General features: G+C 39.5%; 1 protein-coding gene across 1 annotated transcript; it reads right to left on the bottom strand.

Annotated features, from left to right (window-relative positions):
• GCSAML (germinal center associated signaling and motility like) lies at positions 1-26,328 on the bottom strand. Its single transcript, XM_012472743.2, has 5 exons — positions 26,185-26,328; positions 18,812-18,871; positions 11,950-11,999; positions 3,972-4,000; positions 1-551 (listed from the first exon to the last, which is right to left on the bottom strand). The coding sequence occupies exons 1-5, from the start codon at positions 26,211-26,213 to the stop codon at positions 312-314; spliced, it is 408 nt and encodes a 135-aa protein (XP_012328166.1). The 5' UTR covers positions 26,214-26,328; the 3' UTR covers positions 1-311.
• Between the last annotated feature and the right edge of the window lie 994 nt (positions 26,329-27,322).

Below are 27,322 nucleotides of genomic sequence, written 5' to 3'. Positions count from 1 at the left end.
TCAGGGGGATTTGGATTTTATTTTCAGTTTACATTATTGTCTTAAGAAGTTTTTTCTAACCACCTCCATGTCCTCAAACTTTACAAGCAAAACACAGAATACTTTAGGTTATTGTGTCAATTTATATGATTTCACCTAAACCACAGAGATGTCACATGCCAGAGTTGCCCGAGGTTATACACTAAGATAATATTTCTAAACTTTAGCCAGAAATGAATATTTCATGCACTGCTCAGAGTGAAGAACTCCTCCAGAGTCTGCTAGTCTGCATCATCTGCATTGCTGGAAGGTGACAAAGCAGCTTGAGGGCTTTAGTGTGGAAGCACAACTTCATAATCATGCTCATGCGTGCAGGAACAAGGCCTAATAACAGAAGTCCTAAGAAGGGCATATTCTGTCTCTGACCTTTCTCTAAACTCTCTTATTCTCCTTGTGAGGGAGTCAATGTTCTCATAGCCATCATCGTTGGAGCTCAGGGAAGATCTCCGATGGGGGATGTGATTAATGACAGTGTAGCACACTTCTTCAGAACCACTGCCATTCTCGTTTTCCTGCCAAGCACAAAGAGAAAAGATATCAAAGACCCAAAGTCATTCACAAATTGAACTCAGTGCCCTACCCTCCCTTCTTCTTTATACAGCTCATGGTGCTCTTACACCTAAGGTATCCAAAACCCAAGCATTCCTATACACCAATGATAGAAAAACAGAGAGCCAAATCATTAGTGAACTCCCATTCACAATTGCTACAAAGAGAATAAAATACCTAGGAATGCAACTTACAAGGGAAGTGAAGGACCTCTTCAAGAACTACAAACCACTGCTCAAGGAAATAAGAGGACACAAACAGATGGGAAAACATTCCATGCTCATGGATAGGAAGAATCAATATCATGAAAATGGTCATACTGCCCATAGTAATTTATAGATTTAATGCTATTCCCATCAAGCTACCATTGACTTTCTTCACAGAACTAGAAACAAATACTTTAAATTCCACATGGAACCAAAAAAGAGCTCGTATAGCCAAGGCAGTCCTAAGCAAAAACAACAAAGCTGAACAAAAGCAGAATAGGAACAGCTCCAGTCTGCAGCTCCCAATGAGTCTAATGCAGAAGTCGTATGATTTCTGCATTTCCAACTGAGGTACCTGTCTCATCTCGTTGGGACTGGTGAGACAGTGAGTGTAGCCCACAGAGGGCGAGCAGAAGCAGGGTGGGGTATTGCCTCACCGAAGAAGCACAAGGGGTCGGGGAACTGCCTACCCTAGCTAAGGGAGGCCATGGGGGACCGTGCCTTGAGGGACAATGCTATCCACCCCAGATAGTACACTTTTCCCACGGTCTTCGCAACCCACAGATTTGGAGATTCCCTCGGGTGCCTACACCACAAGGGCCCTGGGTTTCAAACAAAAAACTGGGCGGCCATTTGGGCAGACACTGAGCTAGCTCCAAGAGTTGTTTTTCATACCCCAGTGGCTCCTGGAACGCCAATGAGACAGAACCGTTCACTCCCCTGGAAAGGGGGCTGAAGCCAGAGAGCCAAGTGGTCTTGCTCAGTGGATCCCACCCCCACGGAGCACAGCAAGTTAAGATCCATTGGCTTGAAATTCTCGCTGCCAGCACAGCAGTCCGAAGTCAACCTAGGACGCTGGAGCATGGTAGGAGGAGGAGAGTCCACCATTACTGCGGCTTGAGTAGGCGATTTCTCCCTCACAGTGTAAACAAAATCACCAGGAAGTTTGAACTGGGCAGAGCCCACCACAGCACCGCAAAGTTGCTATAGCAGACTGCCTCTCTAGATTCCTCCTTTCTACACAGGGCATCTCTGAAAAAAAAGGCAGCAGCCCCAATAAGGGGTTTACAGATCAAACTCCCATCTCCCCGGGACAGAGCACTTGGGGGAAGGGGCAGCTGTGGGTGCAGCTTCAGCAGACTTAAAATTTCCTGCCTGCTGGCTCTGAAGAGAACAGCAGATCTCCCAGCACAGAGCTTGAGTTCTGCTAAGTGACAGACTGCCTTCTCAAGTGCATCCCTGAGCCTCATGCCTCCTAACAGAAAGACACCTCCCAGCTGGGGTCAACAGACACCTCATACAGGACAGCTCCATCTGGATCTGGTGGGTGCCCTCTGGGAAAAACTTTCCAGAGGAAGGAACAGGCAGCAATGTTTGCTGTTCTGCAGGCTCCACTGGTGATACCCAGGCAAACAGGGTCTGCAGTGGACCCCCAGCAAACTCCAGCAGACCTGCAGAAGAGGGCCTGATTGTTAGAAAGAAAACTACAAACCGAAAGCAATAGCATCCACATCAACAAAAAGGATGACCATGCAAAAACTCCATACAAAGGTCACCAACAGCAAAGACCAAAGGTAGATAAATCCACAAAGATGAAAAAAAGAAAAAGCTCAAAAAGGCTGAAAGTTCCAAAAACCAGAATGCCTTTTCTCCTCCAAAGGATCACAACTCATCACCAGCAAGAGAACAAAACAGGACAGAGAATGAGTCTGACGAACTGACAGAAGTAGTCTTCAGAAAGTGGGTAATAACAAACTCCTCTGAGCTAAAGGAGCGTGTTCTAAACCAATGCAAGGAAGCTAAGAACCTTGATAAAACGTTAGACAAATTGCTAACTGGAATAACCAGTTTAGAGAAGAAATGAATAACCTGATGGAGCTGAAAAACACAGCACGAGAACTTCATGAAGCACACACGAGTATCAACAGCCAAATTGATCAAGTAAAAGAAAAGATAGAGATTGAAGATCAACTTAATGAAATAAAGCATGAAGACAAGATTAGAGAAAAAAGAATGAAACGGAAAAAACAAAGCCTCCAAGAAATATAGGACTATATGAAAAGCCCAAACCTATGTTTGATTTCTGTACCTGAAAGTGAAGGGGAGAATGGAACCAAGTTGGAAAACACTCTTTAGGATATTACCCAGGAGAACTTCCCCAACCTAGCAAGAAAGGCCAACTTTCAAATTCAGGAAATACAGAGAACACCACAAAGACACTCCTCGAGAAGAGCAACACCAAAACACATAGTCATGACATTCACCGAGGTTGTGAAATGAAGGAAAAAATGTTAAGAAAAAAATGACCAGAGAGAAAGGTCAGGTTACCCACAAAGGGAAGCCCATCAGACTAACAGTGGATCTCTTAGCAGAAACCTTACAAGCCAGAAGAGGGTGGGGGCCAATATTCAACATTCTTAAAGAAAATAATTTTCAACCCAGAATTTCATATCCAGCCAAACTAAGCTTCATAAGTGAAGGAGAAATAAAATCCTTTCCAGAAAAGCAAACACTGAGGGATTTTGTCACCACCAGGCCAGCCACACAAGAGCTCCTGAAGGAGGCACTAAATATGGAAAGGAAAAACTGGTACCAGCCACTGCAAAAACATACCAAAATGTATGGTGACTCATGCCTGTAACACCAGCACTTTGGGAGACTGAGGCAAGTGGATTCACTTGAGGCCAGGAGTTCCAGACTAGCCTGGCCAACATGGTGAAGCCCTGTCTCTACTAAAATTACAAAAAATTAGCCAGGTGTGGTGGTACACACCTGTAATACCAGCTACCTGGGAGGCTGAGGCACCAGAATCACTTGAACCCAGGAGGTGAAGTTTGCAGTGAGCCAAGATTGTGTCACTGCACTCCTGCCTGGGTGACAATGTGTGACTCTCCCTAAATAAATAAATAAATACTTCAGCAGAATTGAGGCTAAAACAATAAGAACTTGTACTCATCTAGATCAGTTAAAATACTTTTTATTTCCTTTCATTTCTGCATTACAGTTACCACATAAATTATTTAAAATATAAACGATTTCTAAAAGTATATTTAGAAATTACAAATAAAGGAAGACAGATGCTATTCTTGAATAAATCATCTGTATTTTGACATTTATCAGACAAACATAATAAAAGTTTGTGTTTTTCTTTTGTCTTGCTTTTTGTTTTCTAATTACCTGATTAGAAGTGGATGAAACTTCTTGGCCTGGAGGATTAAAAAAAAAAAGGAAAGCGTTATTTTGCACCATCACAGACTGAAGGAAAAGGTGAAAAAATAGAATGTAGTAGTCATAAAGCTGCAGAGGCCTATTATCTAAACATCCATCTGACATTACCCCATCTTATAATTGAAGTTCTCAAGACTGAGTGACAAGATAAAGAACATATGTTCTGAGGTAGCATCAATAGTATGTTCTTTGTGTAAATAAAACACATCTAATGTACTGAATAAAATGGATTCCAATTTTGGTAATAAAATGTTGTTCATAAACATGCTATGTCAATGCAATATGATAAGCATAAAGAATGATTATAGTTGCAAACTTAAGATTTAAATTTTATGTAAATATCACAGGAAAATCATACAATTCTTTAAAATAAACACTCACTATAGAGATAGGTACAGAAATAACATGAGTAACTATTTCAAGTTACATACAAATATACAGATTGATGTTAATTCCATCTATGAATGCTGAAGCAATTTACATATGTGTGAATCTGAAATCCACTACTAATTTTTTAATAAACAAGCTAGATTGAGGGGTCACAGAATTCTAAATGTGGCAACCATTCCTATTTATGAGAAGAAACAAGTTAGACACAAGCAAAAGGGCATCACGATAAATCCTGCAAATGCTAAATACATAAGAGAATATGGTGAACAATTTTAAGCTTAGGACTTTGAAATTTTAATTGAAAGGAAACATTTGAAAATAAATATAATTTGCAAAGCTGGCCAAATGAAACAAAAAATATGAATAGTATGTAACTATCAAAGCATTTGTATCTATACATAAAATATATTCTTTACCGCCGGGCACAGTGGTTCATGCCTGTAATCCCAGCACTTTGGTCAGCCGAGGCAGGTGGACCACCTGAGGTCAGGAGTTTGAGACCAGCCCAATCAACGTGGAGAAACTCGTCTCTACAAAAAATACAAAATTAGCCTGGCATGATGGCGCATGCCTGTAATCCCAGCTACTCAGGAGGCTGAAGCAGGAGAATCTCTTGAACCCAGGATGTAGAGGTTGCAGTGAGCCAAGATCAGGCCACTGCACTACAGCCTGGGCAATAAGCGAAACTACATCTCAAAAAAAAAAATGTTCTTTACAATACATGCCACTCTGCCAAATGCCTTCACCAAAAAATTCGATTAAAGATTAGAAAAAGAAATAAGGTCAATCACACACGAGCACTTCAAAAGAGTAGAGAAATTCCAAGAATGATCACTAAGGAGCACCATCATTTTATATTTTACCAAAGAAAGTGTGCTGGCAGAGTGGTAGGTAGGTGGTCAGTGACTGAGGATCTCAAGAGTACAGTGTGGTGTCAAACGAATCAAGGAAGCAACACTTTCAGGAGGTAAAGCTTGAGAAACACTTATAAGTACTAGAGAAAGGGCATTTAAGAGTAAGATTAGAAGTTGTTCTTTAAAGTCAGTCGTTGCCATTGGGTAGAGGCATTCAACTTTCTTGAACATGACTCACAGTTACCAATGTATTTTACACCATGATTTAGTAAAAGCACATACATATACATGAATAGAAATCATAGCATCATTTAACAATTTTATTTGGGATGCACTCTGATGCTTTTTAAATATGTTATTCATGATGATGTTTGCTTAAATAAATTTATTTCGTAGCCCATGGAAATTGCTCAGTGGAGTGGCAGCGCTAGAGACGACTTACTGTGATCTGAGATGTGATAGGGAAATGCAAAGTTCCAAACAATGAGGCTATACAATTATTTCAAAAAGCATGAGAAGACGGTGGAAACAACAGCAACAGGAAACTGAGTTTCTTTACAGAAGCAGAGAGTAATACTGTGGCTGCCAGTGGCTGGGAGGTGAGAGAAACGGGAAAATGCTGGTCAAAGCACACAAACTTGCAGTATAAGATGAGTAAGACTTAGTGTACAGCACGGTGACCAGAGGTAACACTGTAGTACTCCCTTTCCATTTTTTTACTTTTATTTTAATTTTGGGGTACGTGTGGAGGTCTGTCCCATAAGTAAACTTGCGTCATGGGGGTCTGTTGCACACATTATTTCCTCACCCAGGTGTTAAGCCTGACACCCATTAGTTATTGTCCTTGATCCTTTCCTCCTCCTATTCTGCACCCCGCCAGGCCCCAGTGTGTGGTAGATCTCTCTGTTGCCGTGTGTTCTCATCATTTAGTGCCCACTTATAAAAGTGAGAACATGTGGTATTTGGTTTTCTGTTCCTGTATTACTTTGCTAAGAATAATGGCCTCCAGCTCCATCGTGTCCCTGCAAAGGGCATGATCTCATTCTTTTTATGGCTGCACAGTATTCCATGGTGTGTATGTACCACATTTTCTTTATCCAGTCTATTATTGATGGGCATTTAGGTTGATTCCATGTCTCTGCTATTGTGAATAGTGTTGCAGTGAATACACACATGCAGTCGTCTTTATAATAGAATGATTTATATTCCTTTGGATATATACCTAGTAATGGGATTGCTGGGTCAAATGGTAGTTCTGTCTTTAGACGGAATAGAATCACTACACTGTCTTCCGCAATGGTTGAACTAAATTACACTTCTACCAACACCATATAAGTGTTCCCTTTTCTCCACAACCTCACCAGCATCTGTTATTTGTTTGACTTTTTAGTAATAGCCATTCTGACTGGTGTGAGATGGCATCTCATTGTCATTTTGATATACATTTCTCTAATGATCAGTGATACTGAGCTGTTTTTTCATATAATTGTTGGTCACATGGTGTGTCTTCTTTTGGAAAGTGTCTGTCTGTGTTCTTTTCCCACTTTTTTTTAATTTTTTTTTTTTTTTTTGAGAGAGAGACTCGCTCTGTCACCCAGGCTGGAGTGCAATGGCACAATCTTTGCTCACTGCAACCTCTGCCTCCTGGATTCAAGCAATTCTCCTGCCTCAGCCTCCCAAATAGCTGGGATTACAGGCAAATGCCACCATGCCAGGCTAATTTTTGTGTTTTTAGTAAAGACGGGGTTTTACCATGTTGATCAGGCTGGTCTCGAACCCCTGACCTCATGATCCACTTGCCTCAGCCTCCCAAAGTGCTGGGATTACAGGCATGTGCCACCATGCCCAACCCTTTTCTCAGTTTTTAATGGGGTTGTTTTTTTCCTATAAATTTGTTTAAGTTCCTTATAGGTGCTAAATATTAGACCTCTGTCAGATGCATGGTTTGCAAAAACTTTCTCCCATTCTATGGTGGTCTGTTCATTGTTTTGTGTTTTTGTTTGTTTGTTTGTTTGTTTTTTATTGCATTTTAGGTTTTGGGGTACATGTGAAAAACATGCAAGGTTGTTGCATAGGTGCATACGTGGCAGTGTGATTTGCTGCCTTCCTCCCCTTCACCTATATCTGGCATTTCTCTCCATGCTATCCCTCCCCAACTCCCCACCCCCCTCTGTCCCCCCTTCTCCCCCCCAACAGACCCCAGTGTATAGTGCTTCCCTCCCTGTGTCCATGTGTTCTCATTGTTCAACACCCACCTATGAGTGAGAACATGTGGTGTTTGATTTTCTGTTCTTGTGTCAGTTTGCTGAGAATGATGGTTTCCAGGTTCATCCACGTCCCTACAAAGGACGCGAACTCATCATTTTTGATGGCTGCATAATATTCCATGGTGTATATGTGCCACATTTTTCCTGTCCAGTCTATCATCGATGGGCATTTGGGTTGGTTCCAGGTCTTTGCTATTGTAAACTGTGCTGCAATGAACATTCGTGTGCATGTGTCCTTATAGTAGAACGATTCATAATCCTTTGGATATATACCCAGTAATGGGATTGCTGGGTCAAATGGAATTTCTATTTCTAGGTCCTTGAGGAATCGCCACACTGTTTTCCACAATGGTTGAACTAATTTACACTCCCACCAACAGTGTAAAAGTGTTCCTATTTCTCCACATCCTCTCCAGCATCTGTTGTCTCCAGATTTTTTAATGATTGCCATTCTAACTGGCGTGAGATGGTATCTCAACGTAGTTTTGATTTGCATTTCCCTAATGACCAGTGATGATGAGCATTTTTTCATGTGTTTGTTGGCCTCATGTATGTCTTCTTTAGTAAAGTACCTGTTCATATCCTTCGCCCATTTTTGAATGGGCTTGTTTGTTTTTTTCTTGTAAATCTTTTTTAGCTCGTTGTAAATTCTGGATATCAGCCCTTTGTCAGACGGGTAGGCTGCAAAAATTTTTTCCCATTCTGTTGGTTGCCGATTCACTCTATTGACTGTTTCTTTCGCCGTGCAGAAGCTGTGGAGTTTGATCAGGTCCCATTTGTCTATTTTGGCTTTTGTTGCCAATGCTTTTGGTGTTTTGGTCATAAAGTCCTTGCCTACGCCTATGTCCTGAATGGTTTTGCCTAGGTTTTCTTCTAGGGTTTTTATGGTGTTAGGTCTTACGTTTAAGTCTTTAATCCATCTGGAGTCAATTTTAGTGTAAGGTGTCAGGAAGGGGTCAAGTTTCTGCTTTCTGTATATGGCTAGCCAGTTTTCCCAACACCACTTATTGAACAGGGAATCCTTTCCCCATTGCTTGTTTTTGTCGGGTTTGTCAAAGATCGGGTGGTTGTAGATATGTTGTGTCACCTCCGACGCCTCTGTTCTGTTCCATTGGTCTATATCTCTGTTTTGGTACCAGTACCATGCTGTTTTGATTACTGTAGCCTTGTAGTATAGTTTGATGTCCGGTAGTGTGATGCCTCCTGCTTTGTTCTTTTTGCTTAGAATTGACTTGGCTATGCGGGCTCTCTTTTGGTTCTATATGAAGTTTAAGGTGGTTTTTTCCAGTTCTGTGAAGAAGGTCATTGGTAGCTTGATGGGGATAGCGTTGAATTTGTAAATTACTTTGGGCAGTATGGCCATTTTCACGATATTGATTCTTCCTAACCATAACATGGAATGTTTCTCCATCTGTTTGTGTCCTCTTTTATTTCGTTGAGCAGTGGTTTGTAGTTCTCCTTGAACAGGTCCTTTACATTCCTTGTTAGTTGTATTCCTAGGTATTTTATTCTCTTTGTAGCAATTGTGAATGGCAGTTCGTTCTTGATTTGGCTCTCTTTAAGTCTGTTATTGGTGTATAGGAATGCTTGTGATTTTTGCACATTGATTTTGTATCCTGAGACTTTGCTGAAGTTGCTTATCAGTTTCAGGAGATTTTGGGCTGAGACGATGGGATCTTCTAGATATACAATCATGTCGTCTGCAAATAGAGACAATTTGACTTCCTCCTTTCCTAATTTGAATACCCTTTATTTCCTTTTCTTGCCTTATTGCTCTGGCTAGAACTTCCAGTACTATATTGAATAGGAGTGGTGAGAGAGGGCATCCTTGTCTAGTGCCTGATTTCAAAGGGAATGCTTCCAGTTTTTGCCCATTCAGTATGATATTGGCTGTTGGTTTGTCATAAATAGCTTTTATTATTTTGAGATACGTTCCGTCGATACCTAGTTTATTGAGAGTTTTTAGCATAAAGGGCTGTTGAATTTTGTCGAAGGCCTTCTCTGCATCAATTGAGATAATCATGTGGTTTTTGTCTTTGGTTCTGTTTATGTGGTGAATTACATTTATAGACTTGCGTATATTGAACCAGCCTTGCATCCCCGGGATGAATCCTACTTGATCATGGTGGATAAGCTTTTTGATGTGCTGTTGCAATCAGCTTGCCAGTATTTTATTGAAGATTTTTGCATCTATGTTCATCATGGATATTGGCCTGAAGTTTTCTTTTCTTGTTGAGTCTCTGCCGGGTTTTGGTATTAGGATGATGTTGGTCTCATAAAATGATTTGGGAAGGATTCCCTCTTTTTGGATTATTTGGAATAGTTTCAGTAGGAATGGTACCAGTTCCTCTTTGTATGTCTGGTAGAATTCGGCTGTGAACCCATCTGGACCTGGGCTTTTTTTGGGTGGTAGGCTCTTAATTGCTGCCTCGACTTGAGCCCTTGTTATTGGTCTATTCAGGGTTTCAACTTCTTCCTGGTTTAGGCTTGGGAGGAGGCAACTGTCCAGGAATTTATCCATTTCTTCCCGGTTTTCTAATTTATGTGCATAGAGTTGCTTGTAATAATCTCTGATGATGGTTTGAATTTCTGTGGAATCTGTGGTGATATCCTCTTTATCATTTTTTATTGCATCTATTTGGTTATTCTCTCTTTTCTTTTTTATTAGTCTGGCTAGTGGTCTGTCTATTTTGTTGATCTTTTCAAAAAACCAGCTCCTGGATTTATTGATTTTTTGTAGGGTTTTTTGTGTCTCTGTCTCCTTCAATTCTGCTTTGATCTTAGTTATTTCTTGTCTTCTGCTAGGTTTTGAGTTTTTTTGATCTTGCTCCTCTAGCTCTTTCAATTTTGATGATAGGGTGTCAATTTTAGATCTCTCCTTTCTTCTCATGTGGGCACTTATTGCTATATATTTTCCTCTTGAGACTGCTTTAAATGTGTCCCAGAGATTCTGGTATGTGGTGTCTTCGTTCTCGTTGGTTTCGAAGAACATCTTTATTTCTGCCTTCATTGTTTGTTTGTTTTTTTGAGACGGAGGTTCACTCTGTCACCCAGGCTGGAGTCCAATGGCACAATCTCAGCTCTCTGCAACCTCCACTTCCTGGGTTCAAGCAATTCCTGCCTCAGCCTCCAGAGTAGCTGGGACTACAGGTGCATGCCACCATGCCTGGCTAATTTTTGGTATTTTTAGTAGAGACAGGGTTTCACCATGTTAGCCAGGATGGTCTCAATCTCCTGACCTCGTGATCTGCCTGCCTCGGCCTACCAAAGTGCTGGGATTATAGGTGTGAGCCAACATGCCTGGTCATCTGTTCACTCTTGATAGTTATTTTTGCTGTGCAGAAGCACGTTAGTTTAACTGGATCCCATTTGTCCATTTCTGCTTTTGTTACAATTGCTTTTGGTGTCTTCATCATCACATATTTGCTTGTTTCTATGTTCTGAATGGTATTGCCTAGGTTGTCTTACAGGGTTTTTATAGCTTTGGATTTTACATTTAGGTCTTTAATCCATCTTGAGTTAATCTTTGTATATGGTATAAGGGGTCCAGTTTCAATTCTCTGCATATGGCTAACCAGTTAACCCAGCACCATGTAGTGAATAGGAAATCCTTTCCCATGGCTTGTTAGTTAACAATGTAGTATTCTTTATTTGAAATTTGCTAAGGGAATAGATCTCAAGTGTCCGTATGTCCCCACATTCATACAAGATGGTAGCTATGTATAGTGATGGATATATTAATTTGATGTAGTAATCATTATACAAGATATATATATATGTCAGATCATCGCATTGCACACCTTGAATATTAGGCAATTTTTATTTGTCAGTTATACTTCAATAAAGTTGGGGTGAAAAAGAAACAGAGAGCTTCCTTTAAATATGCTTGTCCACAGAGGCTGAGCCCTGTTATTTTGAGTAATTACATGATTACTATACCTACATACTATGGCAAACAGAGCAAATTCTTTTTTTTAGGAGACAGGCTCTTGCTACATTGCTCAGACTGGACTCTAACTCCTGGCCTCAAGGAATCCTTCTACTTCAGCCTCCCAAGTAGCTAGGACTACAGGAGTGTACCATCAGCTTCTTGGAACTTCTTGAGAACAAAAAAAATACACTTTTTTTCACCTGCTAATATTCAAAGGCCCTATTTTGAAACACCAATGTATAAATTAAAATCAAGAGAATTTTGGTTAACTTCTTTCCGCAAAAGTTTATTAAATGCTGATCAAAAAAATATATACAAATATTACTTTAATTCCAAGAATGATGTGATCAGTTTTATGAAAGAGTAATAATTCCAAGCAGCCTCTTCTCCAGTCTTTTATTACAGTAGGATCAAGAGTGTCTGATAATTGGATGCTTAAATTTACACTTCCCTACTATGAAAAATATTATAAAGCAACAACTTACTTTTCTTATCTCGATCTTGATGTTTTCTTTCAAATGCAGTCATTTCCTGCCTACAAGGAAAGAGATAGTAACATGAGATACTCCAGGTTCTCCGAAGCTGAAAATGCCTTTCGAAGTATTTAGTTGCCCTTAACCTAAGGCCATTGTTAGATTTACCATGCAAATTTTAAATAAAATTAAAAGGCTGCTTACTCTACCCTTTTTTGAAAAACCACAAAAATCTAGGAAAACAATGAACAGTGGAAAACAAAGTTCCATAGAGCACAGAGCCAAGGAAATTATTAGATTATCAGACTACACATATTGTCACATGTATGAAAACATATGTATAATATAATGACATTTAGGACAATTCAATAGAGAAAATTGAAAGTTTTGAAATTTATTTCTCTGCTATTCTTGATGAGGGTGTATAAATCCTTAAAGGTAAATAAGAGTCTTACAAATTCTAACTAAAACTTTACAGTCGCACACATTTAATAAGTGTGGGCCAATGATGAAAGAAATAGAGATTATTTCCAAAGGGATACAATTTACACAATAAAGAGGAGCCAGAGGCAGTGGGGAGGAGATGGCGTTGCCAGCACATCACCTTTTATTTCTCTGTCACTCAGACTCCTAAATTTAAGGGAAAATGTGGGAAAAGGATACAACTGGTGATAAGCTGCCCATCTCAAGGACAGCCAATCACACACAGTACAGAGATGTGCCTGGGCTAAGGGAAAAATATTTTGGGAGGAAGTATTCTAAAACAACATGCCACAATCAAAGCCTGGACCCCTCTTGGAAGCCTGTCAGGCACCCACAAGCAAGGAAATAAAGGAAAGTCCTGAGTTCCTTCAGCGGAAATTCCAGGCACCCAGCTAGCCCTGAGAAGTCGATGAGCAGCTGATAAGCTGCAGGAAACCTGGACCTCCAGCAAACACATCGTCTGGCAGATGGACCTCAGGCACGAGGGAGCCGAGGACTGAACTCCCACCGCCAGGCTTTGTCTAAATTTCTTCCTGAGGAGCCTGGAGGAAATTACCCAGGGGCCAGACCTTAACATTCCTTTCTCTCGACCCCATACTTCTAGACAAAGCTTTGCTTCCTTAAACAATTGCACATCAAAGAATCTTTCATTCCACCTATGATTTATAAGGCACCCTTCCCCCTCAGCTTCAAGGTATCTCACCTTTTTAGCCAAACCAACTGTAATCTCCATGTATTGATTTACAATTTTGCCTGTAGATTATTCTTTCCTGAAATTTACCCCTGTCTTTAAAAACCCTTTCTTGTAAGCCATTGAAGAGGGCAGGTCTTAAGCCTGAGACCCGCAAATAGACACCTCCTTTGTCCTGCAGCGAACCTCCATGTGGATGTTTCGCTTTACAGTGCAAGGTGAGCTGCCCTCATTTGATTCAGTGACAGCTGTGGCTTGTTTCTCTTCTGCACCCTCCTTAAACACACATGCATACACATATGTGCATGCACACACACACAATTTTATCTCACAAATGATCTACTTTCATTCAGAATACTAATACTAAGCACAAAGTTACAAAGATGAACTGGATAATAAAAACAAAAAAAAGCACAAAGTTACAAAGATGAACTGGACAACAAAAACAAAACAGAAATATATATATATTATTGTTAATAATTATTAACAATAACAAATGGAGAAGAAAAGTAGACTCCCTAAACCAGGAAAATAATTGTAGAGAATGATAACATTTGTACATTAAATTAAAACAACACTAATAGGGGAGGAAAGAATGAAGAGAAGTTAGCTAATAGGTACAAAAATATAGTTAGCTAGAAGAAATAAGTTCTAGCATTTGATAGCACAGTGAGGAAAATTATAGATAGCAATAATTTAGGCCGGACGTCGTGGCTCACGCCCGTAATCCCAGCACTTTGGGAGGCCAAGGCAGGTGGATCATCTGAGGTTGAAAGTTCAAGACCAGCCTGACCAACATGATAAAACCCCGTTTCTACTAAAAATACAAAATTAGCCTGGCGTGGTGGTGCATGCCTGTAATCCCAGCTACTCTGGAGGCTGATGAAGGAGAATCACTTGAACCTGGGAGGCAGAGGTTGTGGTGAGCCAAGATGATGCCATTGCACCCCGACCTGGGCAATAAGAGTAAAACTCCATCTCAAAAAAAAAAAAAAAAAAAACTAATAATTATTATATATTTCAAAATAGCTAGAAGAAAAGAATTGTAGTGTTCCCAACACAAAAGATTGATGTTTGAGTAGATGGATATCACAAGTACTCTGATTTAATCAGTACACATTGTATACATATAGCAAAATATCACAGATACCCCCAAAATATATACAAGTATGATATACCAGTTTTAAAAATAGGCCAGGTATGGTGGCTCATGCCTGTAATCTCAGCACTTTGGGAGGCCAAGGAGGGTGGATCACTTGAGCCCAGAAGTTTGAGACCAGCCTGGGCAACATGGCAAAACCTGTACAAAAAAGATGTATATTAGCCAGGCATGGTGGTGTGCACCTGTAGTCTCAGCTACTCGGGAGGCTGAGGCAGAAGAACTGCTGGAACCCGGGAGGCGGAGGTTGAAGTGAGCAGAGATCACAGACTTCACAGGGGGAAAAAACTAATGACACCGAATGCTGAGACATGGTGACTAGAGCCAGTGATGAGTGCTTGAAATTCACTCATGGTAGAGCTCAAGCATTCTCACCACACACAGAAATAATGGTAACTGTGAGGCAACAAATCTATTACTTTGTTAACGTACTTTACTGTGGTAATCACTTTACTGTCTATACATGTCGAAACATCACATTGTATACCTTAAATCTGTACAATTTTTTTGGTCACTCATACCTCAAGAAAGGTGAGAAAAAGATTTAAAATAAAGACACATGTATAAAAGAAAATAATACATGATTCTGGGGTGGGGGTGGGGAACAAATAATGAGTTTTCAAACATTCACGGGGAAAATGTATATAAAACCAAGTCATCAGGAAGGGCACGTAAGGTGGCCCAGCTCCACAACTGGAGAGTGGAATTACACTCACTAAGCTGTGAGGAGAAAGATACTGATCCACAAATTGTATTATTCTCCAAGGAAAGAAAATGTATCGTCAAATGTCTTCGTACTGAGATAATCTAAAACCTATGAGGTCTTTAGGAAAGAAATAAAGCAAACATTACTGCACAATCACATTTGAAATTTGTAAAATGTGACGTTTTATGACAAAGAAGTTGGTGAATGAAGAATCCAGCCACTCGGTTATCTGTCGTTCTGAGGCTCTAGCCACAAAATCCAATCCTGTCTAAGTCCAGACTGGATTATCAGCACCTGCTGGTCGTCCACTCTGTCTTAAATACAGTGAAACAATTCTATATGCTGTGGCCACTGGAAACTTCCAGACAGTGGCAGTAATTCCTGGATTTCTAGGAACCCTCTCAGATTTTCTTGACATCTCTCATGAACTAAATGGTGTCCTCTTAAAATCTGCATGTTGAAGTCCTAATCCCCAGGACCTCAGAATGTGACTGCATTTGCAGATAGGGTCTTAACAGTGGTAATTAAATTAAAACAAGGTCCTAAGAGTGGGCCCTGTTTCCAAATGACTGGTGTCTTTGTAAGAACAGAAAATTTGAACACAGTCATACACAGAGGGAAGACTCAGGGAAAAAGCCATCTACAAGCCAAAGACAGACTGCACAAAACAACCCACCTCTGCCAACACCTTGATCTCAGACTTCCAGCCTCCATAATTGTGAGAAAGGAAATTTTGGTTCTTTAAGCCGCCCAGTCTATGGTACTTTGCTATGACAGCCCTAGTAAATGAATACACATTGATACATGGGAACTGGACTAGGCAATACTAACGATGCAGGACCTGCCTCTCTCCTCCCTGTCTGAGAGGGAGCTGCCTGCAATGTCCGCAGGTGTCCTTGATATCCCATCACAGGGACTTTCTCACACTCCTGATGAAGACTTTAGCAAGCCCCTCATTACAGAAAAGGAGCTGGACAGAAGATGGCATGATAAAGATTAAAACCAACAAACACTAATACTTTCATGAATTGCTACACACCAAAATATTTAGAATCCATATGAAAGAAAGAAAAAGAAAACATGAAAGGTAACTCAAAACAGTAGATTAATTTCTCTCAGCTAATAAAAAGTAGGAAAAATAATGACAGAATATCTGAAATACACAATAAGGTTTCTCTTGCAGACAAATTTCAAAATTATAATCTTTGAACAAAAGATTATATGTGTTCAAAATTTATGTACATAATAATGTGCACTGATTTCTTTTTCACAAACACAAGCTAAAATTGTAGTATTTTAAGACTATTTTACATATGAAGAACCCAAAATTTAGAGAATGTAAGTAACTTGTCTCAAAGCTAACATATAGGACGAAGAAGACTTTAATAAAATCCATAAAGCAGAAATAACACGGACCATGCAGATACTGGTAACAATGAAATAAAATTTAAATTATACTTAAGACTATAAAGCAATATTTGAAATTTAAAATCCATTCAGGTCCAAGAATAAATTAAAATTTGCAAAATATTAGACAATAATAGTATTTCCTTTAATGATACATAGAATACAGGTAAAATATTATTTAGAGGGAAAGTTTATATTCATATATGCTTCCATTCCTAAACAAGAAAAATTGAGAACAAAACTATTAAGTTTTGAATTCAAAACAATTAGAATAGCAACAATTTTAAAAACTAAGGAAAGAAAAAAAAAGACTGTAATAAAGATAAAAGCAATGATACTATGACATCCTGGAAAAAAGCAAAACAGAAATCAGATCAGTGGTTACCAGGGGCTGAAGGGAAAGGGAGGGGCGATGGAAATATTCTATATCTTGATTGTGGTGATTACATGACTGTGTATGTTTTTCATAAACTTAATCAAACTGTACATATAAGAAGGGTGAATTTTACTGTGCTACACCTCTATAAACCTAAATCTTAAAAGTTAAGTGACTTGAAAGAGCTCACACTGTTCTTTCTGTAAATATGTTTAAATGAAAAATACTCTGGTAAAAATCCAGTAATCAAAACTGACTCAGCAAGATGTAGAAAATCCACCCTTATTCAATAGACATCATTCTGTGAAATTAGCCAAAAGGAAAATCAACTTCTGAGCCCACGTGAAACATACATATTTGACTGCAATTCACTAGAATAGTAAAATGGTTCAGATCTTCCTCGCCATGCTGACTAGTGAAAATTCTATGAGTCTTGCTTATAAAATTTCCTTGCAAAATGGGAAAACCCTAAAGACAATTTACCTTCATTTAGTTAATGTCTGCTTGTAATAAAGACTTGCTGGTATTTGAAAATGTTAACACTTCAGTGTCTTTAACAGAAAAATATTAGAGAATGACATCTAGTGCAGATCTTACTTTAGACATGATGAAACAAAAGCATAGTTTAAATGACTAGTTTTTGCCTAAATTAAATGCTAACTGTGTTTAAAAGACATTATACAGAACAGATTCACAGCAGCTGATAAAAGACCCTCGGTTCAATAACATCACCAAATCATTGCTATCTCCTCTCCAGCTACAAACCATGAGAGGAGTTGGGGGGAGCATGAGAAAGGGTCACAAGATAGGCACAGTCAACTCCACTGTCCCTGAGGGCTGACTCATGAAGTCAGCTCTCTCCTTTGTGCAGGAAAGTGTCCTCATTCAAACATTTGGGAGGGGCTGATGCCTGCAAACGTCACTTCACGTCACCAACAGATACCTGGCTCGTCTCCTCAATCCTCTGTCCCTTCATACCATGGAAGAAAAGAGCCATCTCAGAGATAGAAACCAAGACATTGAGAAGAAATGATTTAAAAAAAGGTTACTGCAAAAATATGAAAAGCCTACGGTTAACCAACAAGGCAGGGTGTTTCTGTTCAGCTAAGCTGAGGGAAGATATCAACATCAAGATATCTACTATTTTTCCACTCCATTTTTTTTCTTTTTTCCACTGAGTGTCTTGTAAGGGTTGGGCAACAGATATACACTAGGAAGTGAAATGACATGACTTTAATGTGCGTGTGGTCTATCAAGGAAGTGGACTGTAAAGAGCTCAAGCAACATAGAGTTACAAGTTGAGATAAAGGCCACAACTAATACATGTAGGTCTAGTGTCATAAAACCATGGGGTGCAGAAGCAAAGTTCCTCCCTAATCTAGTGAGGGAGGTCTTTCAGAGAAGGGCATGAGAGCCAGCATCTCCAGGAAGAGATGTTATCAATCAGTCCAAGTCCAAATATGGAAAAATTTTTTTTAATTGTGCAGTAAAAAAGTAGCTTGTATAACTGCTCTAAGGTGAGGCTGAGTTTGGTGGCTTGAAGAACATCAAATAAAAGGAGAATGCCTGTAAGACAGTGAGTGAAGGTAGAAGGAGAGGAACCAGATTGGAGAGATATGCAGAATCCAATTCCTATAGAATTGTAGGCCCTGGTGAAGAGTTTGTATTTTATTCTGGATGCAGTGAAGAACCATTGAATGGTCTCAGGCAAGGAAAAGGCATGATGAGATGTCTTCTGACGATTATTCTGTCTACTCATGAGGAAAAGGTGAGAAATATGGCCACCACATATAGCCAACCAAAACTAGACATGCTTTATCCTAGCTGTACGTTTCTACGCTTGCATTATATAATCAATAGAAAGAAAATGTGTGCACTAATACTTTGTCTTTCTTATTTAGGTACAGTCAATGTCTAACGTGCTGCCATGGCATGCAGGTAATCACCAAACAACTCTATTATAGTGGCCCTAAGAGGTGTTAGTTCTAGTGGGGCAGCCACTCTGGAAGTAATCGCAAAGAAAAAAAAAACTCTGACGTGCTCTGTTCTTACCATTTTCTTTCCTCATCTGGGTTTCCCTTTCTGGGCTTCTTTTGATTCTCTCCAAGGCAACTATATGGAAACACATAAGAAAAAAGAGAGATTGTTACTACCCTCCAAATTTTTTCACCTTCTTCTCTAACTTTCTGAACCATTAAACCAAACCTGCCTTTTCTTTGTGACACACTTCCCTTTACTTCAAAATCAATAAGCAGTCACAGATAGAATCTATGTCAGAAACGAACCACAGAGACCAGGCTGACAGGACAAAATGCCCACGGTCCGACCTTTGATTCTCTCAGTCCTGGGATTTATCATAACCCAACATGCAAACTCCCTGAATCTCCAGAGGAGGTGAGAGCTCCCAAGAAGCTACAAAGACCTTAGCAACAGGGAGGTGCCGCCTCTGCAACAAGCCAGGGCAAGATGAGGTCTGTACACACCTTTGTGGAGTATGAGGACTGTCAGTCTTGGCCCTCTGAACGATAGCAAGCTTCTCTGGGCCCTGCTGCATGTGGACATCCATGTACAGATAAGACACCGGGATCTTTATGTACATTCAGGAAAGCTGATTTTTTCTATTACTCTTGGTGTTTTGCCATCAATTATCATCATCTTTACGATAATCAGGCAAACACTAAATGATGAAGTTAGAGAAATCAGGTGATTTGCTTGGTTAACACAACAGTTAGCAACTTGTGTTTGTGACTTGATTAATCAAACTTTCTACAACACCAGTTATCCAAACATAGCATTTCTTTGAGTGGCTTTCTTTTCCTCTATGATCACATCTGCAACACTGGTCTATCCTTCTGCTTCCATGTAGCTTTACACGTAAGGGCCTCACCTCTGCTTACCAGCAGCATTCAGGGAAAGTATTTGGAACCAAGGCTGAGAAAGTGCCTTCCCTGAATGTAGCTCATGTGTATATGTTCAAGAAACATCGCTACATATCAACACGCAAGGCCACTAAGCAAAGAATATATTTGTTAAATATAAAATAATGTCGATTTACAGAAGAGGGGCATTTTTATGGAATCGGTTGCTGATGTAGAGATTTTGTATAATAGTCATAATTACAGTCAAATCTGGATGTAGTGCTTATTTAATATTGTAGATTGGGCTGGGTGCAGTGGCTCACACCTGCAATCCCAGCACTTTGGGAGGCCAGGGCAAGTGGATCACGAGGTCAAGAGATCAAGACCATCCTCGCCAACATGATGAAACCTCATCTCTACTAAAAATACAAAAATTAGCTGGGCGTGGTGGCACGCATCTGTAGTCCCAGCTACTCGGGAAGCTGAGATAGGAGAATCACTTGAACCCGGGAGGCAGAGGTTGCAGTGAGCCAAGATCATGCCACTGCACTCCAGCCTGGCAATAGAGTGAGACGCTATCTCAAAAAAGTAAAAAATTAAAAGTAGTGTAGATTGTAAATCAGGTAAAGAGTGTCTCCTTTTTCTCTCCCCCTTTTCCCAGAATCCAGTTTTCTCATGATTCCATCTTTCTAAACTGGTCAATAAAGAATCTGGTAAAATAACTGTCCTTGGGGTTATTAGTGATTCACTGACTTATACCCCCGAAGGATGTTTTTATTTTAAAGTTGAAAACAAGACAGGAAAGTACTTAACATCAGTAGGGACCTAATTGGAATTCCACACCATTAGTATTACTGAACATAACTGGATACTAAATTCTACTGTGAATAAAGTGAAAGTGTTTTTCTTAATCAAGAGGAATTCAGATAATATCAGGCCATAGGTGATGTACAAAAATTTGTTGACCAAATTAACAAATCAACAAATACTCTACTGTTTTTAAAAATGGGTATTTTATTAAGCTTTAAGTGTATCTTGGCCAAAGAATTAAGCTTATGGGTAATTTTTTATACCTTCTAGGTTTTTTCTTCTTGTTTTTAAACTTTCTAAATGTTGGATGTTGACTTACGACTTTATAACTCCACAAAGAAAGTCTTAATAAACATCCCCCAAAATCAAGAACTTTCACACTATTTCTCCAACTATCAAGCAGTAAAATTGAAACTCAATAAGCTATAACTAAAAGTGTACATGTCTAGGCATAAGTAATATGCTAAGTAATCCTTACGTTAAAGAAGGAATCATAAAGGAACCTTCTAAAACCACAGAATAAATAATAATGCAAGCCACGCAAGACTCTTTGCAGGATAAAGTGAAGTGCAAAGAAAATAGGTTGCTAAAATATATTCATAAGAAAATATAAATGGCCGGGCGCGGTGGCTCAAGCCTGTAATCCCAGCACTTTGGGAGGCCGAGGCGGGTGGATCACGAGGTCAAGAGATCGAGACCATCCTGGTCAACATGGTGAAACCCCGTCTCTACTAAAAATACAAAAAATTAGCTGGGCATGGTGGCACGTGCCTGTAATCCCAGCTACTCAGGAGGCTGAGGCAGGAGAATTGCCTGAACCCAGGAGGCGGAGGTTGCGGTGAGCCGAGATCGCGCCATTGCACTCCAGCCTGGGTAACAAGAGCGAAACTCCGTCTCAAAAAAAAAAAAAAAGAAAGAAAATATAAATAACTAGTAATGGCAAAGTAAGCATGTGTCTTACAAAGCTGGGAGAAAAAAAGGAAACATGAAAGTTGTAAGTGAAAATGAATATGATAGGGAACCAAATCTTAGAAAATAATAGTATCAGTAAGACAGCAAAAGTCTGGAAAGACCAACTGAAGAAATGAGGAAGAGGCACAAAAATACAGAAAGTTCAGAATGAGTATTGCAGACGTAAAACAAACATGATGAATAATTCTGTAAAATAAACATGATGGCTTAAAATGAATACCTTGGAAAAAAATAAAATGCAAAATCTGGCACATGAATACCATCAATAACGAACAATTCCAGCTTACATAGCTGCATACACAATTTACCAAACTTCAAGTGACAAATATACTCTCATATATAGGATATTTCAGAAAGTAGAAAAATGTAAAATGATGCCAACCCATTTAATGAGATTGGTAAACATTTTAAATTAAATAAATCAAAATTTTTTTTAAATCACATGTCCAATTCAATCATGAAAATAGATGCAATAATCCTCAATAAAATATAAGTTAACTAAATCTAAAACTATAGTAAAATGGCACACATCACAATCAAATGGGTTTTATCCCAGAAATCTAAGGATAGGTAATCAGCAAAAATATTTATTAACATAATTAACCACTCTAGAAGTCTAAGAGAAGAATCCTGAGGTTATCCCAATAGTTTAAAAATGCATTTGATAATGTTTGGTCCTTATTAACATTAAAAACCCTCAGAAGAGCTGGGTGCAGTGGTGAGTGCCTGTAATCCCAGCTCCTAGGGAGGCTGAGGCAGGAAGATCACTTGAGGCCAGGGGTTCAAAGCTGTAGTGCACTCTGATTGCATGTGTGAATAGCTACTCAACACCAGACTGGGCAGCACAGTGAAGTCTCATTTCCACATATTAAAAAAAAAGTAGAATTTTCCTATTTTGATAGAGGCAATATGCCAAAAACATTAATGCTAAACATAAATATCAAAAATATACAGCAAACTTAATGAAAACAATTTAGAAAAAAAATTATGATCAGTTATAAGACAAGGATGCCTAAGAATTCTGACACTGTTAAACATAATTATGCTGTAAAATAAGATAAAGGTACCTATAAGATTTATAAGAAATGAAAAAGAGTAGAAAAATCTTTAACTTTATACATGATATATTAACTATGTAAAATTGTAAAATTTCTATGGCTAGCCCTGGGGAGGAATAAGTTGCCAGAAAAATCTTTTAACTTTATAGATGATATTTTAACTATGTAAACTATGTAAAATTTCTATGGATTTCACTAGGATTAAAAAGCCATGAAAAAAATGAGAAATTAAACAAGGCTAGTGAATACAAAATCATCTTGCAAAATTCAATAACATTCCAACAATAACAGGCTAGGAAAAAAGGCCACTCAGTTTTATTATTGTTTCATATGGTATCTAGAAATCAATCTAACAAAGAATAGAAGAAAAACAAAAAATTAAACTATTAGAATGCATTTAAATAAATGTAGTTGTAAATATTTAAAATAAATGTAGTTGTAAATAATTGTTTTGATTGGAGTATTAACAGTATATCTGCATAAACATAGAACAATTTGCAAATACATCTCTATATTCACAGTGTTATCCCAATCAAAGTTCAAGCTGGCACTTTTGATAAAATACACAAATTCAGATTTTGTGTATAAATTTATATGGGAGGATAAAGTCTTCAAAGAACTAAACCGATTTTGAAATAAAAACTAAAGAGAGTGTGTGATGGACACCGCCCATGGTGATGTCAACATTGTGTGATGGACACCGCCCATGGTGATGTCAACATTGTGTGATGGACACCGCGCATGGTGATGTCAACATTTACTTCACCCTCTTGCTAGCCAGAGAGGCTAGAAAGCAGCAGCTACCTTCCCCAGACTCATTTGCAGCCAATTATGGGGCTGCAAATCAGGTACTGCCCAAGGTAAGAGGCCTCTGACCAGCAGGGTCAGAGCAACAAGAGCTTCTCTGCATCAGTGTTGTAGAGGCCATTCTCCAGCCTCCTCTCACACCACGTCTGTGATCCAAATGACTGAGAAACTCCAAGGCGATTCTTTGGGAATGCATTTACTCAATTTCCTCTTCATTTTGGTAGTTCCTTAGGAATTTCAGCTCTTTACCATCTCTTTGTTGGGGCTCAGAAAGTGATACTTCGAAATAAAGGCCTCAGAAGCAGCTCTCTCTTTCTTCTGCCCTCCTCTCTCTGGCAACACATTCCTCCCCAGGGCTAGTCATAGAAATTAGAATCCCTCTTCCCTGAGGTGATTCATAGAAACCAGGACCTCTTTTCCCCAAAGCAGCCATATAATGGGTGAGATGACTCTAACTTTCCCTCTATCTTTCTGTAAGAACCAGCCATAAAGAAATTATCTGACCTACTTTGTTTGACTGTAGGTCATAAGACCCTATTCCAGAGAGTGTTCTGCCCCATACCCAAAAGTAAGGAATGCTGCACAGAGAGGTCAAGAAGAATCTAAACAAACAGAACAAGGCTTGCTAGGATTCTCCACTCAGTCTGTTAGCATTAGGTCATATCCTTTTCGTCCAATCACATTTCTACATGGCTATCCATAATTTGTTGAACCTAAGCATAGAAATGGACAGTTTCCTTTGCATCTTCATGCTCAGGCTCCTGTGTCGCATAAAACAATGATCAATAAATTTGTATGCCTTTTGTCCGATTAATGTGCCTTTTCTCAGTTGATTTCAGAGAACCTTCAGGGAGCAAAGGGGAAGTTTTCCCATTGCCCCTACATCATTCTTGGTATATTTTAAGAGCTTGTTAACGGTCTATTTCTCTGTCATTCTTCCATACTCACTGAGGATAGATATTTCTTCCTAAAATACATGCCACATTGCATCTCTCTCCAGCTTATAAATGTTCACACATTTATCACTTCCTATGTGCCTTTGAAGGACCTTCATTAACAGACCCCCCCTTCATTCTCAGTTTCTTCTACTACTGGAGTCATCTCTGAACAGTGTGTCCTACTATTGATAGTAATACCACATACTTGAACCTCATACATTTTCAGTTTGTCCCTTCTGTTTGGACTGTCTTTTCCTACTTTGTAAGTCTGCCTAACATTTACAGCACAATCCAAATGGCAGTTCCTCAAACATGTCCTTCCTTCCTGCTAGCCCAAATCAGAGTTCCATTCCTTCCTTCCTCTTGTTTCTATAGTGCACTGTTTGTGCTTCTACACAGATCACATTAGCATCTGCCTAATCTGAAATAGAAGCCATTGTGGTGTAACGGAAATGACAGATGACTTGGCCTCATAAATTACACGTGAGATTCATAATTTTATAGCAAAGGTAACCTTGACAAGTTTTAACTTTCTCTCAATTTTAATTATCCGAGTCACATAGTCTCTGTTTTTTTAAAGCTGAGTCAGAGTGATCAAGTACAATGTTCTTTGGAGGGGCCTATCCATTTTAAAATTTGCTTCCATTCTATTTTCCTTCCATGTTTAATTCTTTCTTAAGACCAAGACCATTGTCTTACATAGGCTTTCCATAAACCCTGGTTAACTTTAAAAGAAGGGAAGCATTTTTTCTTCAGGGTAAATATTTGAATTCACCTCTCAGCACAACTGTGTCATTTTTCCTCCGTCTACTGCCCAGAGTCATCCTCATCCTGATGGTGATGGCCCTTCTCCATCCACAAACCCTTAAGCTCTTTGAGAAATAGGAAGTTACTGAAAGACTAAATGAAGAAGTCAAGGGACAGCAGTGATCTTTAACCCGGTCGAGGGAGATGGCATGAACTAGCAGGTGTGGGGAAGACAATCTGCTGCCTCACTAAGACGGCTTCTCTGACTACTTCGTTTGACTGTAGGTCATAAGCCCCCCATTCCAGAGAGTGTTCTGCCCCATACCCGTAAGTAAGGAATGCTGCACAGAGAGGTCAAGAAGAATCTAAACAGACAGAACAAGACTTCCTGCGATTTTCCACTCAGTCTGTTAGCATTAGGTCATATCCTTTTTGTCCCATCATATTTCTACATGGTACCCACTGGAGCACAGCAGTGATATGATGAGAGTTTTTCCTTGGGCATATCACTGGAGTCACATCATATGCAAGACTGTCTGGAGGGGACTGGAAAGTGGACAGAGGGGTAGGATGCGGTACAGTCAGTCATTTAAGATGAAGCAAGATGTAAGAACAATAATTCCTGCTATCTGTATACATTCTACGAGTTATGAAGTATTGGAAGAGTGTAAGGCTAAACATTACCAAGAAAAGGTGTGACTAAAGTCAAAAGCATTCAAATGCATATTCTGCCTCCATAATTTGCAAGAACCTGACAGTTCATTCTCATACCAACCCTCGAAGCTGATGGATGGGAAGGTAAGCTCTACACCCACATAAAGAAAAAAAGGAGCAGAAAAATTCAAGTGGCAATTGTCTAGGGTTGCCATATGAAATACCAGATGCACTGCTACATTTGAATTTCAGATAAACAATGAATGACTTTTTAGTAAAATATAATCCATGTAATAATGCCCAAAATATTATATGAGGCACAGTCTTACTAAAAAAAATTTTTCTTCTGAAATTTGAATGTGACATAGCATCCAGTATTTTTGTTCTCTACATCTGACATCCTATCATGGTTCGAGAGTAAGTCAAGAGAAGGAGTCACCCGAGCATCAGTGTGTGCTCTGAAAGGATACTGTCTTCAAGCTCAGCCTTCCTGAAGCACACCCTTACAAATGCATATGTCCAGCCTCCCTGTCTCTGTCCTCTTTCTCCCAAGAAAGGCAGCACCCAGAGTCCAGACTCACCTGAGTTTTCGCAGGAGATAATTTCCCATCCTTTCACAGTGATTCGGTTTCTTAGCTCCTGAGTTTCACTCTACTTGGGGAAGTTCTGAACAAAGCACCAAGAGGCAAAATGCATGAGGCAGGACGTTGCATCTGACCACTGGTTTGTGCTCCTGCCAACCACGAGCTGCCAGGGGCCTGGGCATGATAGAGAAGGCAGGAAGAGCTCAAAAGGGGAGGCGGAAAGGAAAGAGTGAGTGTGTGTGTGTGTGTGTGTCTACACACACATGCACGCTCATACACACACGTGGGCGTCCAGTGGGAAAAAAACAGGCTGAAACATGAGTGAATCTAACACTCCAGGTTCACTTTGCTTTCAAGGAAATTCTAGTATTGTGAGATCAAACAAGGTAAGGACTTCCCTATTCCTCAGAAATGAGCATAATAAGATTACACAAGAATGGTAATAAGAGAGTTGCATTTTTGCTGGAATAGAAATGATAAATCTGGATTCACGATTTTTTAGGCACACTGTTCATTACAGTATGGAGATCTGAGATCTCGAGATTCCAAATAGGTTGTCCTCTTCCAAACATACAAAGAGAACACTTCTTCTTGGGAAAAAGAAAACAAAGGTAGAAATAAAATTTCTCTTTGCAACTCTGGTAATGATAATCAGATCAAAAATAGCCTTTCCTCAGAGGTCTGATACTCCCAAAGACAAGATGGGAAAGAAGGAGGGAAAAAAAGTATGAGAATAGAAGGTGATCAGAATTACTTGGGGTAGGTTAAGAAGCCATTGTTCTGGTTGTCAGCTGGAAGGCTAACTCGACAATGGGGAAATGCAGGGCCTGGAAGACCTGTTGCCAGCATCTGGTCCCCCACTTCCTCCCCTACGCTGCCCACCAGAGCCACAAAGCACAAGCTGGTTCCAGTGATAATTTCAAGGCCACAATATCAGCAGCAGGAGATTAGCTAACAGCTGACTCTGAGCTGTTGCTGTCAGGAGACTGAAATCGCTTATTCATTATGTCTCCTGCCCAATGTTGTGCTCCACAGGTGGCTGATTTTCTTCAGTTTCCAACCAACACAAAATCTATTTGCTGAATTTAGAAACTACATGCTCACCTATTTCAACCCTTTTTTTCCCCAGTGAGGA

This window comes from Aotus nancymaae, unplaced genomic scaffold (assembly GCF_030222135.1).
Source record: "Aotus nancymaae isolate 86718 unplaced genomic scaffold, 86718_ANA_hifiasm-v0.15.2.pri h1tg000032l_1, whole genome shotgun sequence".
NCBI lineage: Eukaryota > Metazoa > Chordata > Mammalia > Primates > Aotidae > Aotus > Aotus nancymaae.
The sequence above is the reverse complement of the archived record's forward strand: the minus strand, read 5'-3'. Positions and strand labels throughout refer to the sequence as shown.

What these genes read in the sequence shown, in the direction of transcription:
- GCSAML (XM_012472743.2), bottom strand. Translation starts at nt 26,213, where the DNA reads ATGGGAAATTATCTCCTGCGAAAACTCAG. An exon ending in TATCTCCTGCGAAAACTCAG is followed by an intron (nt 18,872 to 26,184) that starts GTGAGTCTGGAC and finishes GTTTCCATATAG; the next exon opens with TTGCCTTGGAGAGAATCAAA. An exon ending in CCAGATGAGGAAAGAAAATG is followed by an intron (nt 12,000 to 18,811) that starts GTAAGAACAGAG and finishes CTTTCCTTGTAG; the next exon opens with GCAGGAAATGACTGCATTTG.